This window comes from Eucyclogobius newberryi, unplaced genomic scaffold (genome assembly GCF_026437365.1).
Source record: "Eucyclogobius newberryi isolate DKJ021-1_F unplaced genomic scaffold, fEucNew1.0.hap1 SCAF_14, whole genome shotgun sequence".
Classification (NCBI taxonomy): domain Eukaryota; kingdom Metazoa; phylum Chordata; class Actinopteri; order Gobiiformes; family Gobiidae; genus Eucyclogobius; species Eucyclogobius newberryi.
The window spans coordinates 9,480,804-9,496,309 of NW_027315768.1; the positions used below are offsets into that span (position 1 = coordinate 9,480,804).

General features: G+C 40.5%; 2 protein-coding genes across 2 annotated transcripts; both read left to right on the plus strand.

Annotated features, from left to right (window-relative positions):
* Nucleotides 1–1,766, plus strand: LOC140359143 (trace amine-associated receptor 13c-like). Its single transcript, XM_072444010.1, has 2 exons — nucleotides 1–245; nucleotides 962–1,766. Exons 1-2 carry the CDS (start codon nucleotides 73–75, stop codon nucleotides 1,764–1,766), a joined length of 978 nt encoding a protein of 325 aa, XP_072300111.1. The 5' UTR covers nucleotides 1–72.
* A 9,899-nt stretch (nucleotides 1,767–11,665) lies between these two features.
* On the plus strand, nucleotides 11,666–12,890 carry LOC140359256 (trace amine-associated receptor 13c-like). Its single transcript, XM_072444116.1, has 2 exons — nucleotides 11,666–11,836; nucleotides 12,095–12,890. Exons 1-2 carry the CDS (start codon nucleotides 11,667–11,669, stop codon nucleotides 12,888–12,890), a joined length of 966 nt encoding a protein of 321 aa, XP_072300217.1. The 5' UTR covers nucleotide 11,666.
* Nucleotides 12,891–15,506: the final 2,616 nt, after the last annotated feature.

The following is a 15,506-nucleotide window of genomic DNA, read 5'->3' on the forward strand; positions in this document are numbered from 1 at the left end:
CTACAGTGACACATTTGTGCAGCAGGGATCCATATAAAAGTCTTTACGGTGACGCCTTGGTGAAGGAGGAGGATGGAGGCCGAGGCAGAAGAGGAGTTTTGTTTCCCGCACTTGAACAGCTCGTGCAGGAAGCCCAGCACTCACACCCAGACCCAGGCTACCATCATCTACAGCCTGCTGAACCTCACTGCTCTGCTCACCACCGTGCTCAACCTGCTGGTCATCATTGCCATCTCACACTTCAGGCACAGAACTAGAACTTTGTCATTGAGAGGATTTGAAGCCGAGATTTGGTTGTGGCTGGCATTTACTTCTGGAGGAGATGACTTGACTTGAATTCAGAATCTTGTTGATTTAAGTAGTTTTGATCATTGCTTTGAATATGAATTACATTTAATTTCAGAGCGATCAGCAAGTTATCTACAACACATATTATTACTTCAGTAATTTACACTTACAATATATTGTTGACTAGGTATGATATATTCTGCCAGTATCCAGAAATGACAAAATATCTTCTAGGTAAAAAAATTAAATATTCATAATAGACTCTCTGAGAGACTCATATTTTTGTTGTAGTTTTACTAAACTGTGCTAATAGCTGTGTTAAAATACACACCAAAAATGTGATCATTACCTGATTTTTGGAGTTTATTGAAATGTCATATAAACAGTAGTAGAGAGTAATCTGATTTTTGATTGTTCACAGTTCATCTGATTGTTTTAGGTAAAAGATCATTCAAATTGTAATAAAAATGTAAAAGATAAATATATAATATATATTTTTATACTCACATCAAATGTTACTTTTTGCTTGTAATTTAAAAATTCCAGGCTCCAGGAATCAGATAATGATCATATTTTGGTGTCCATGTGAACGTAGGCAGTGAATGTACTTGCACATTTTTGACTGACTGTTCCATCTGCTGCTTTATCATCTTTACCTTTGTTTTGTCTACAGGCAGCTTCACTCCTCCACCAACTTCATCCTCCTTTCCCTGGCCGTGTCTGACTTCTTCGTGGGGATTGTGGTCATTCCCGTTGAGAGCCTCATGTCCAGAACGTGCTGGGTCCTGAGCGACCTTGTGTGTGTGGTGTACTTTGTAGTTCCTATCACTTTAGTGTCTGCCTCGGTCGGTAACATGGTTCTCATTTCTGTGGACCGATACGTGGCCATTTGTGACCCCATGCGTTACCAAACCAAAATGACAGTGAAAGTCAGTGGAATTAGCATTGCCGTCTGCTGGCTCGGCTCTCTTCTGTACACCAACTGCCTTATGTACGAAAACATAGTTGAACCAGGCAGGGACACATCTTGCCGCGGTGAATGCTTTATCAGTGTTTCTGGGGAGGCCGATTTGGTTATTGTTTTTATTATCCCAGTTAGTATCATTGTGGTGCTGTATTTACGGGTTTTTGTGGTAGCCGTCACGCAAGCCCGAGCCATGCGTCGCCACGTTAACAATCAGCAGAACGTTGTCACCATTACAGCTCGGAAATCAGAAATCAAAGCAGCAAAGAACTTGGGTGTGGTGGTGGTGGTTTTTCTCATCTGCTACTCACCGTACTATTGTATGTCTCTAACCGGGGGGGAGTTGCTAATCGGGTCACCGACTGAAATGTTAATGAGTTTTTGGATGTATTTTAACTCAACCCTAAATCCAGTTATTTATGCTTTGTTTTATCCATGGTTTCGGAAAGCTATCAAACTCATTGTGACTCTGAAGATTTTGAAGCCAGGGTCACGTGATACAAATATACTGTAATATGAATCATATGTTGTTATGTGTTAGTATAATGGAATAAAGCCTGCAGGGAATATTTATACTAATAATGTGAGATGATGTTTTTTTCAACATTCTTTAAAGATGCTGTATATGACTGATTTTTACAGTCTTAAAATTGTGACAAACAGAACTAATTCACTTTATACTCTTTGCAGCAGTCCACATGTATTGCTCACTAACCTAATACATTCCTAGTATCCTAATTATTGATTGTGATGGGTTTATAAGTGTTTTTCACAGAGCCAGAGCCAGTTTTGCTGTGGTAAAGTTAACAGCAGCTAGCATGCTCACTTCCAGCTTCAACGTTCTATTATTAGATGCAGACAGTTTACTTTGCGAATACTATTCTACCTCTATGGCAATAGAAACAAGCCGGTGACCTGTAACAAGGCCAAGATACAGGTAATATTTGTGGAGAGGTGACCCCACAGACAGTAGGAATGCATGTTAATCAAGGTATTCGTCCAGCAATACAAACAAAATTACAGATCCACAAGTTAAAGTTAAATATATGAAACTTTCCAAGCAAAGCAATATACCATATTTTCCGGACTATAAGTCTCATCTTTTTTTCATAGTTTTGGCCGGGGTGCGACTTATAAGTCGCTCTGGAGTATATGTGATATTATTCGTTATTTTTACACTTGAAACCGCATGTCAAATGTTGATTATTTTCACACTCACTATCGCAAGAGGGAACTCTAGGTTGTAAGCGACGAAGATGAAGAATCGGCACTTCCTATACCTCCGGAGTTGTTTAGAAGTGACATCGAGGTAGAATAATTCAATGGATTTAAGGTAATACTGATGCTTTGGTAATCTTATTAGAATCTTCTTTATGCTATAGTTATCTGAATAACTGTTAATATGTTACGTTAACATACCAGACACTTACCACAGTTGTCTATGCGTTGTGTAGCTGAAGGTATTACGTTTGTATATGGACACTTATTCATCATGTTCTCTAACTCTGTTAACGCTGTTCTTGGTCTTTGATTTTATCAAATAAATTTCCCCAAAATGCAACTTATATGTGTTTTTTTCTTGTCTATTATGTATTTTTTGGTTGGTGCGACCTATACTCTGGTGTGACTTATATTCCGGAAAATACGGTAATTTCCACAAAAACAGGGATGCTGTAGACCCTCAGCAGTAACTGTGTAACTGGACCCTTTGACGAGGCGGTATGAACATGCCTTCTGACTTCCAGCCAAGATTTTTTTTTAAGGGAGGGGAAAACAGGCTTAGTTGTGACACAGTAATTTTAGACTTGCCTTGATTGCCCTGACCTCATGCCACCATAACAATCTCACAATTTGTATGGCAGGGCAAAAAACCTCAAAAATATCAAAAGAAAAAGGAGGATGGGGTTATCTTGTCTGAAAAGCTCATATCAGAGCATTGCTGTACTGGTTTGATCCAGAATATGAAGCTCAATAAGAAAAGTACCTGGTTCCTCTACAGGCTTCATTGGCAGATGGCAGTTGAGTCATATAGCAAAAGTCAAGAATCCCTGGGTAAAATCTGTCCTTACAACATGGAAGTAAACAAAGATGTTAAAATCTTAAATTGGTTTGGCTTATGACTTATGAAAATATTTGATATGTAGAAAGAATCCTTTGACTTGGAGAAACCGGGCTTCTATAGGTATTTACAAATAAGGAGTTAGTATAACCAAGAAATTAAACAAAGAAATGCCCATTAGAACCCTCTGGGAATAAGATCTAAATCATATCAATGCATTGCTAATCTGGACAGCTACTTTATTAGATATATTAGAACAAATGGGGGAAAAGAAGGTAATCTTGTTGTTTTGACAGATGAAGAGTGGGAAACTGTGTGTCCATACAAGTGGATGACCTCAAAATCACAGTCTGGAGGGAATTTTGCTGTAAAAATGTGTCACGTTTTATTATTACGCTATGTCAAAGAGCCCATTATTCATAAGGAAATACTGTTAGAGAAAATGTGGCATCCAGGAGGCAAACCACCATTATATGTTTGAGACTCTCCTGTCGCACAAACATATTGGACTGAAATTTACAAGGACATGTGCAGACTGTATTGGACATTGCCTCCTCTCTCAATTATAGAACTATGTACTTGGGCCTCAAAACCCCTGCCATGGACACTGTAGGAGCCATGACTTTTTGTATAAGCAAACTCCAACTGATTTGCTTATGTTGCAGACGGAAATTTTGTTGACGTGCTAGCTCAGTGTGATTCCAAAAAGTTTGCTGAGGCAGTTCCTAAGTTCATGTCATCATTTATTCATTACGATGTCCTTAAAATCAATCCAAACAGTGCATCACTTCATTTCAAAAACAAATAAAATCCATATTCACCATAACGCTTATCACATACATCACAGTTCGCCGGAAGCGGTCAACAAACTGTGCTTGCCCGTCTAGCAACCTCCACCCAGCACCAAAGTTCCTATTTAGATACCCATTTTGCTTCTAACCCACAACGACACCCTGTGGCCTCTCCCAACGCTGCACCATTATCAGGGATTTTGGCTCCTACAGACACAATAAATGAATACCTTTGGAATGTGCTTTGGGCTGCTGGAAAAAAGGCCATCACAAAGAGATGGTTGACACTAAGCTCACCAACAACTAAGGGCTGGACTGACATTGTAACAGACATTAAACAAATGAAAAAAACAAAAACTTTCGGACGTTACTTGGATATGGACACATTTGAAAGACTTTGGACTTTGGTTATTTTAGGTTAAAATGCCATGGTTTTGTTTCTTTGCTGTTTAGTTGATGTTTATTTCTATTTTTTTCCTACCCTCTGCTCTAGATCTGTTGTTTGTATTATGGTAATTATTTTGGGGGGGAAAAAGCTTGTAACAAAAAGAAAGAAAGAAAAGGTTTCATGTCTTTGAGTTCAGGTCGTGAAAAAATGGGAGCAAAAATCAGTACTGCATTTATATTTTTGTTCCGTATATCAACGTTAACCCAACCTACAGTGACACATTTGTGCAGCAGGGATCCATATAAAAGTCTTTAAAGTGACGCCTTCGTACAGGAGGAAGATGGAGGCGGGGGAAGAACAGGAGTTTTGTTTCCCGCACCTGAACAGCTCCTGCAAGAAGCCCAGCACTAGACAGGCTACCATCATCTACAGCCTGCTGAACCTCACTGCTCTGCTCATCACCGTGCTCACCCTGCTGGTCATCATCGCCATCTCACACTTCAGGCACAGAAATTGGTTTACTTAACATTAAGAGAGATTTGGTTTCCTACCGTCAAATTGAGGCAATCATTCATCTTGAATTTTTAATCCGTGCTACTCCTTCCAAGCCTTCGCCGCCGAGCTCCGCAAAGTATCTGGAGAAGCTTCCCCAAGTCCGGACGCTTCAGGAGGGCCTCTGGGTCTGAACCAAGGGTCTCGTTCAGTGGTCGATTACTCCATCCACTTCCGCAACCAGGCTAGCTCCAGTGTTTAGAACCAGGCTGCCCAGTGCGACGCATTTCTGTGGGGGACTACATTAAGGACAAACTAATTTCATATGAACTTCCCACCACTCTCGACGGCATCATCGAGCTGGCGTCCCGCATTGATTGTTGCATTCAAGCGAGACTGTGAGAGATACATCACGGGCTCATAAAGCCAGATCTCATCTCCTTATCAGCTCTGACCCCAGCGTGCATGCTGATTGGCTGAAGCCACGGCGCCAAAAGAGCGAGTTCCATCCGAGTTTCTTTCGAAGCTCGACCCTCCATCCAGGGTCCCACCAGCAAGGTCCATGAGGCCTTGGGAGCAGGCCTCGGGCCTAGTTAGCGTGAGCGATGCTACGCTACGGGACAAAGACTTTTCCAAGAGAAGCTAATGTTCCCTCCCGGAACTAAGAAACCTGCGTCTGTTTTTTTTAAAACGTGATTGACGCTGCATCACGCAAAATCAAGCAAGGACCTTTTGCAACTTTTCAAGTCCACAGCCTTTTAGACCAGCCACATCTGTGGAGCAGCACGACGGCCTTTTCATTCGGGAACGCCTCAGAGCCAAGGAGAACGCCTCAGAGCCAAGGAGAACGCCTCAGAGCCAAGGAGAACGCAGATCGCAGAACCGATCCAGTCCTTCTTTGGCCAGACAACGTCAGAGCCGAGCTCCAGAGCAGGCCCTTGGACCCCAAGCAGGCCCTTGGACTCCACGCAGGCCCTTGGACCCCAAGCAGGCCCTTGGACTCCACGCAGGCCCTTGGACCCCAAGCAGGCCCTTGGACCCCAAGCAGGCCCTTGGACCCCAAGCAGGCCCTTGGACCCCACGCAGGCCCGTCTCCTCAGGATCACAGCTTCTGGTTCCGTTCGTATGAATGCACTTCACAGGCTGGCTGAATTTCATCTTAGACTTAACTCTAACACACAGATAGATCTAGAACTATCATGTCTAGTGTTTTCCATCTGTTATCGACTCATTTGCATATTCCTGATTCATATTTATCTGTTTAATTATTTGGTCATTAAATCTTCATAACCTACATTTGGTAAAGTGTTCTTTCATTTCCAGAAAAGGGGTCAATGTCACGGTTACGTTCTCAAACCTTTAGATCAACGAGCAAATTAATTTCTAATTAATTAATTAATCTAGATATCTGATTTTAGAGTTGTTAAATTGCCGATTATCCGGCTGGTGCCCCATTCTTCTTTTAAAAATACGATTCAAACTTACCCACACTTAGGCAGTGTGTCATGTTTGAATTCTTGAACAATTCTTTAATCAATATCAAACCTGAATGCCCCGCCCCCTTCACAAGTGGGTGGACATTCATAACCTTACAGTACTTGTACTAGTATCTTACCCTACACTCTCCACACGTGACGTGGAAGTAAGGACAAGAAAAATGAACACTGTAGCTCTTTTTATTTTTTCTATTCATTTTCTACTGCTTTTTCCCATTAGGGATTGGTGACTGGAGCCTATCCCAGTGACTTTGGGGTACACTCATCGCAGGGTTAACACAGAGACATACAGACAAATACATTCACTGTTGGCAATTTAAAGTTGCCAATTTATACTTAACAAATGTTAATTTACAATTAACACAAGCATGTCTGCATGTCCTCCCCGTGTTATCGTGGGTCCTCTCCGGGTTCTCCGGCTTCCTCCCACCATCCAAACACATGCATGTGTTAGGTAAAAATTGGTGACTCTAAATGACCCTAGTGAATGAATGTGAGAGAGAATGGCTGTCTGTAATGTCCATGTCTCTGTGTTGGCCCTGCGACGAGTTGGCCACTGTCCAGGATGTACCCGCGACCCCGAAGGGGAACAAGCGGTAGAAAATGGATGGATGTCTTTGGATGGTTGGAGGAAACCTGAGAATGTGGAGAGAACACACGTTACGACGACGAGCAGACTCCACCATCACCAGGTGATGTTGGTCTGGAATCAAATCCTTGATCTCCTTACTAGGAGGCAAGAGCTAACCACTCTGTCGTAGACGTAAATGTCAAGATGGAACATTATTGTGTTAGCATTCTAACATGTAAAAAGAACCCTGTTTAGTAGTAGTGATATTAATGCACCTGCTCACCACCCGCTTATAAAAGGCAGCTTACACAGTTACAACTGACGTCCTCCTCCTCCGACCCACCTTGCTGAAAAACGAATGTGGCCAAGACGTGAGACCCCAAGAAGGACTACGAAGACTGAAGGCAGGTGTACAGTCCAGAGTAGACATGCCCACACAGGAAGAGACAGGCAGGGAAGGAGGGGAGCGACAGGAAAACCACCCTAAACCACCCTAAACCTAACCTTAACCCTAACCTAGGCTGGACTGGAGCAGACATTGACACTTACTGTTATTATATCGGACAGGCTCCTGCTCGCCTTTCTCTTTTCCCTCCCCTGTGACTACATGGAGACTCCTCTGGAAACATGGACACTTAATCACACTTAGATGCTGATTCCTTGGGCCTACCGTAGCCTAACAAAATTAACCTTCAACCTGAACTGGCGGTTGTATTTTATCTTTAATTTTCTGTTAGTGAATGCATCATTGTGAAATTACTGGGACACAATTAAACTATACATATTCATTTTGTACATTGATGTCTTAATATGTACCTGCGTGGCCAAAAAATAGTGGGGCATTTCTCTAATTCTAGGAAATCCAGTTACGTGCGGTGAGGTTCAGGGCTAGTGAGGCACGACTCTTTCAGAGTCAGATTTTCAAACGCGAATGAACCCAAAAGAGCTCCTTAAACAGGTCGTTTTGGACCAAAAAGAGGAGAAGCTGTGCAGGAGACTTGCATTCATTCCTCACCATTTGTGTGCTATACAGTCCCACTAGCTCCGCCCTTAGTCTCACAAAGTAAAAAAATCTTCCATATTTTGACTGGCTCTGCAGTTTTGTGTCATCAAAATGTTGGTATTTCAAAACCAAGGAAAGCTAGTTCACCAAAATGATCAAACCTGACTTTAATCTGATCACTGATGTTATCAAAATGTTAAAGAAACATTGCCTCCGTTCATCTCTGATTGACATAACTCATCTCAAAACAAACTAGACTGAGTAATCTAAGTTTAAAAAGTTTGAACACGAAAAACATTTTGGGGCAAGAGGACGTCAATCCCACAAACTCTGAAACTCCAGGCCATTTCGCTACCCACAAGGCTAAGTGTTGTGTTATAGTGTTCAGCGTTTTTAGAGATATCACTCCGTCTGAAGCAATCTGTTCAACTCTGGTCTAGGTCTTCCTTTAGTTATAACCTCTTGCTTTGATTGAAAATCCAGATTTGCGAAATGTTTTAACTTGGAAATGTAATCGTCCATCTTGTCTGGATTCTACATACAAAATAATAACAAAGAAGATGGAGCACATGTCCACAGACGGCCAGGTTCAGGAGCGCCCTCTTCATGCGGCACATGTAATGATTCATCGCTAAGTGAACTTTTATTGCGGTTTTGTAATGAATCTGTGAGCCTAAAACACGTTTCAGAAATACATTTCGTACATTATCTAGAATATAGACGCACAGAGCACATTGTCAGGGTGTTTTATTTGTTATAAACAGAGGGAGAGAGTGACACATCATTTGCATTGCACCAGCTCAGTTTGTGAGGAGTGAGGAGTGTGTGTGTGTGCTCCGAGAGGCAGAGCAGGTGCTGCCTCCTCCCTGTATCTGAACTTGCCTGACCCGCCAGCCCCGCCCACATTCTGTTTGAATGCGTAAGGGTCTGGAATCCGAGTCAAAGCCAATGAAGTCGTCGGTCATCCATTTACCTATCCAATCCCAGGCGAAGGTTTTAACGCGTCACACTGAGATACGGAAGTAGCTCTTCACCCCCGTTCCAAAACATTCAAGATGGCGGACCCGGCTCGTGACCGAGTGTTTACTTCTGCTCTCGCTTCGGTTTGAACAATCAGGAAAGTCCGCTCTACTAGCCATGATGAACGTGCGTTAGATGCGGTTATGCGAAGGGCGTCATCGCGATTCAGGAGACATTTTCCGCGCCTTGTTGACAATGGTTACGCGTGTCGCGTTTTTTGCGTCACTTCTGGGTTTATGTGATTGGTTCTGTGTCTGCTCTCTAAACTCCGCCCTAGAAATTGAAATCCAGCGGTCAAGCCTCAGACCCTCAGGTTTTGTAAAGTTGTCTGTAAACGTGTTGGTCAGGCAATATCTGAACGGCAAATATCTGAACATTTTGACATTCTTATTTGAAAAAAATATTGTTCGATATTGGTTTCAAACGGAAAGGGGGTTTCTAATAAATACCTGATGAAAAAATATTATTTTATATATACAGTTGTAGTCAAAGGTTTACATACACTTGTAAAGAACATAATGTCATGGCTCTCTTGAGTTTCCAGTTATTTCTGAATCTCAGATTTTTCTCTGATAGACTGATTGGAATATATACTTCTTTGTCACAAAAAACATTCTTGAAGTTTGGTTCTTTTATGACTTTATTCTGGGTTAACAGAAAAAGTGACCAAATCTCCTGGGTCAAAAATATACATACAGCAACATAAATTAGTAATGTTGGTGACTTAGAAAGTTTTGTCAATGAAATGAGCTTCATACATGGCCTCTTAACTTCTTGTGAGTGATTATGAGTGACTACAGATGGTGACTTCTCTGAGCTCATTTAAATAGGATCATTGGATACAAACGTCCGCAAACGCTACAATGGGAAAGTCAAAGGAGTTCAGCAAGGATCTGAAAAAGCCACTCATTGACTTGAACAAGTCAGGAAAGTCACCTGGAGTCATTTCAAAGCAGCTGCAGGTCCCAAGAGCAACAGTGCAACAATTGTTTGTAAGTATAAAGTCCATGGCACTGTTTTGTCACAGCCACGATCAGGAAAAAAAATGCAGCTATCACCTGCTGCTGAGAGAAAATTGGTCAGGAGGGTGAAGAGTCAACCGAGAACCACCAAAAAGCAGATCTACCAAGAATTAGAAGCTGCTGGAACACAGGTGTCAGTGTCCACAGTCAAGCGTGTTTTGCGTCTCCCAGGACTGAGAGGCTGCCGTGCAAGAAGGAAGCCCTTGCTCCAAAAGCGGCTTGACTAAAGTTTGCTGCTGATCACATGGACAAAGATAAGACCTTCTGGAGGAACGTTCTGTGGTCAGACGAAACAAAAATCAAGCTGTTTGGCCACAATGCCCAGCAATATGTTTGGAGGAGAAAAGGTGAGGCCTTTAACCCCAAGAACACCATGCCTACCGTCAAACACGGTGGTGGGAGTATTATGCTGTGGGGCTGTTTTGCTGGCAATGGAACTGGTACTTTACAGATAGTAAATGGAATACATGAAGAAGGAGGATTACCTTCAAATTCTTCAAAAAAATACTAAAATCATCAGCCCGAAGGTTGGGTCTTGGGCGCAGTTGGGTGTTCCAACAGGACAATGACCCCAAACACACATCAAAAGTGGTAATAAAATGGCTAAATCAGGCTAGAATTAAGGTTTTAGAATGGCCCAAAGTCCTGACATTGAGAACATGTGGACAATGCTGAACAAACAAGTCCATGTCAGAAAGCCAACAAATTTAACTGAACTACACCAATTCCGTCAAGAAAAGTGGTCAAAGATTCAACCAGAAGCTTACTAGAAGCTTGTGCATGGCTACCAAAAGCGCCTGATTTAAGTGAAAATGGCCAAGGGCCATTTAACCAAATATTAGCCTTGCTGTGTGTATATTTTGACCCAGGAGATTTGGTCACTTTTTCTGTTAACCCAGAATAAAGTCATAAAAGAAGCAAACTTCATGAATGTTCTTTGTGACAAAGAAGTATGTTCGGAGTTTTAGAAATAAGATAAGATATTCCTTTATTGTCCCACATGGGGAAATTTCATTGATGCAACGCAGGTAGATACAGAAGAAAAGAACAGATCACTTATAGGAAGTTTGAAAAACACTTTCAGTAGAAGATCTTCTATAAACAAAAACTCCCATAGACAAAACCTCCCATTTCTCAACAAGGGATGGAGGGGAAAAAAATAATAAAGATAAAAATAAATAAATGCATTATCAAATCCTCTGCTGATCACATGGACAAAGATAAGATCTTCTGGAGGAACGTTCTGTGGTCAGACGTAACTGGAAACTCAAGAGAGCCATGACATCATGCTCTTTACAAGTGTATGCAAACTTTTGACCACAACTGTAATATATATATATATATATATATATATATATATATATATATACATATATTATTATTTTTTCCTCCAAGATTGACAGGTGAGGCACTGCCTCCCCTGAATGCACGTCACTGTTGAAATCTATGTTTAACTTTGTTAGCTGCTCGTCACACTAATGTGGGTGCATGAAAACCAACGCTTTAAAACCCCTCGGGATTCAGCAGTTGGCTATAAAATATTGGAGCTCCTGGACTCCAGTGCATCTGATAATGGCGATGGAGGACCCAGAACTGTGCTTCCCTCTTCTCCTTAACAGCTCCTGCGTAAAACCCCAGAGCCACACACTTGAGACTGTGACTGTGTACGCAGTGCTCTCCGTCGTGTCCCTGCTCACCGCCATACTCAACCTGCCTGTTATCATCTCCATTGTATACTTCAGGTAGATACAATGCAAAACAAATGTGTACATAATTCTTATGATTCCCACATTTACCTCATTGTATTATATTGCCTATGGTTGTTGTCTACTTGCTTTCACTTCTAGTATGAAATTGTACATGTATTTATTTTTTGTGGTTGCTCATTATTGAGTTATTGAATTATCTTTTAATGAATATTCTAATATTCTATTTTAAATTGTACTTTGTGTAATGTTATTTCTAAATGATTACATAAGATTGTTTCTGCTCTCTTGCAGAAAGCTCCACTCCCCCACTAACCTCATCCTGCTCTCCTTGGCCGTGTCGGACTTCTTCATTGGCCTCGTGGTTTTACCGGTGGAGATATTTATGTGGAACAGTTGCTGGCTTTTGGGCGACTTGTTGTGCTTTCTTTATTTTCTCTTACCCATCACTCTACTGATGACATCTATCACGAGCATGGTCTTCATTTCAGTAGATCGTTATGTAGCCATTTGTGACCCAATGCACTACCATACCAGAATGACAATGAAGAGGGTCAGCATCACTATTTGTATATGCTGGATCTATTCCATCGACTATGCTCTTGCTGTACTGTATGAAAACTATAACAACTTAGGCAAGTACAAATATTGCCAAGGTGAGTGTGTGGTAAACTTGGCCGGGATTATGGACCTTGTTATGGGGTATTTCCTTCCTATTTCCACCATTGTTGTCCTGTATATGCGAGTGTTTGTGGTGGCTGTCTTCCAGGCCAGAGCCATGCGTTGTCAGGTCGCAATAGTCACACTACATACCAAGTCCAAGAAATCTGAAATCAAAGCTGGGAGAAACCTGGGCATTTTGGTATTGGTCTTCCTTATGTGCTACAGTCCCTATTATATTGCATTAACTGGACAGTCTAATTTACTTGGCACGTCTTTTGAAGTTGTGTTGATTTTTGTGATGTATGTGAACTCGTGTATAAATCCTATTATGTATGCAATGTTTTATCCCTGGTTCAGAAAAACAACTAAAATAATCATTACTTTACAAATATTTACACCTGGAGCACGTGACTTGAACGTTGACTAGGATTTGATTGTTTTCAGTTGATCAGATTCCATTGGTCTTTGTCATGTTGCAAAGCATAATAATCTAGTAGATTGTATTGTATGTTCACATTAACTCGGCTTAACATTGATTCATTTATAAGAGCGGTGGGAAGGGTTGCCCACTATTTTAATCCTGTAAGAGTGACGTCATTCAAGTAGATACAAAGTAGTCCAAGACATTACTCAGGTTTGAGTAAAATAAGTATTTGGCAAACAACTGCTCAAGTCTGATATTTTCAAAGTATAGACCTGAGGAAAAAACTAAATCATATCTGAAGGAAGGGCGCAAGAGACAAATGTTCTAATCATTTAATATTGTCAACATAAAGCTTTTGTCACTTGTAGACTTACGGTGGGAAGAGGAATCTAAACCCAAATAAATGCAACTTCAAAGCAAACATTTCTCAACGAAAGAGTACCAGTATGGTCTCTAGAAAGTAAGTACAGTTTTGTATCATCATTACAATTAAATGCTCTTGAGTCAACGTACTACCCACCAATGATTACCAAAAGGAATTATCTTAATGCGGTATTGAAGGTAACGTGCAGTTACCTTCAATGCCCTCTCTGTGCTCATTACCTGTGACTGAGGGAGAGCTCCTACTGTACAGGCACGAGGAGGAAATAATATATTAAAATATATTTCCTCCTAGAATATTTGTAATAATGTATTTATTGTGGAATGACAAGTGAACAGTTTTTTATTAAGATACCAAGCTGACCTATTTACAGGAAAACTACATTATGGAAAATTAATTTAATGTTTTATTTGAGTGTACAAAGACTTAATCTGAAAATAGGTAAATTATTACTTAACCTTTTCCTTTTTATGTGGTCTGTAGCACATATGGTTATTAACAATGAAATACAATTAAAACAGACAGACAGCATGTATCTAGGGCAAATGCTGCCATCAGGTGGTTAAACAAGAACACTTAACATGTCAAAGGCATGAGAGAATACCAATTTAATGAATACAAAGTTAATTCCCTAAGACTTGTTACTTGTTGTGTCTCACCTTGATTATCTGCAAGAGCTAAAAGCACCAACAGCAATGATGTCTACATCAAATCATCTAGTGTAACTACACTGGTTTATTTGCTTTAATAGTTGTGTAAATGAGCTTTAAACCTTTGGGAGTCCTCTCTGTCTCCCCCCACACACAGAATTGTTTATTCTTTGATGATGGACATGGTCCATCATCAAAGAATAGACTATTCCAACTAGTGTAGATTGTTGCTTGCTTATTGGTCTACTTTTTCTTTTTAATGTAATTATTTCATCTGAAATTAGACACTTTATTTCAGCAGAATTCACAAATTATAAAACAAAAGAATTGGTGACTGCACTACTTTTCAGTTTCATGAAATATTACTGCTGTTGTTCCTAATTTGGGAGCTCTCAAAAAATATAAATCTGAATCAAACACTTAATTGCCATGTGCTACGGCAATAGGGTAGAAAATACAACAATAAACAGGAATAGTAAACTATGATAAAAGAAAAGGCATGCAAAAAATAAAGTATTAAATAAAAATAGACTTAAGACTACAAACGTAATATTCAGTACAGTATGGACAGAACTTTGCACACTAGCAGTGCCACCATATAGGTGTTGAGGATGTGAGTTAGAGAGGGGAGCATTTTAAAATAGTCAGTGTCCAGGGTGAGAGGGGTCAGCTGTGACCTGCTCGCCCCCGAGTCCTGGATCATTTTTTCTCTTTTTCAAGCAAAAAGCTTCTCTAATAGATAAACATTAATATTGAAATGCATCAATAATTTGGCTCCTAAACCACTCAGTACATTTATCCAGAGATCAAAAAGCAGCAGAAGGACAAGAGGCTCCTTAAACCATAACTGTAAACTCCCACAGTGCAGGACATCTTCTGGACAGTCTTTTCTTACAGGGTTTGTAAACTCTGGAGCCGTTCAGCTCTAGGCTTAAGTGTTGGCTGAAAACAAATTAAAATTGTACCCACTTAAATGTCTGAGAGTGGATGAGTGAAGTTGAATGAACGAGTTTTGGATGTATACAATTGCTTTGTTTAGCAAAGAGTTAAAAGTTTTGATGTGTTGAAAATTAGTGCTAGCTCAAAGAAAACCAAAAATACATATTTACACACATGTACTTTGACATACATCCACACATGCATATACACACACATCCAACTCAGTAAATCCTCAGTCTGACCTGCCTAATCTTACCTATGTATGTCAGTTTTCTCACCATGAGATTGGCTCAAAAGTAAAAAAAAACTAAATTATTTTATCACATTGAAAGTTTTAAAACTGACATTTGATCATTGCCATAATAAACTCATATGGTAACTACCGTACTTTTCAGGCTATACAGTGCTCCTGAATAAAAAACGCTCAACGAAATTTACGAAGAGACAAGAAATTATCTATATATGGGCCACACCTGTCAATACGTTGTAATGTGAGCTATTTACACAGAAATATAGCGCCGATTGTCTTTTGAACCGGGGGTCTCACGGCGCACCCGCGGTCGAATTAGTGAATATGCGTTGGATTGTAACGAAACACAGCATTTTCTGAAGTTTAATGAATAAAAAGCACATCAACTCTGTCCTTGA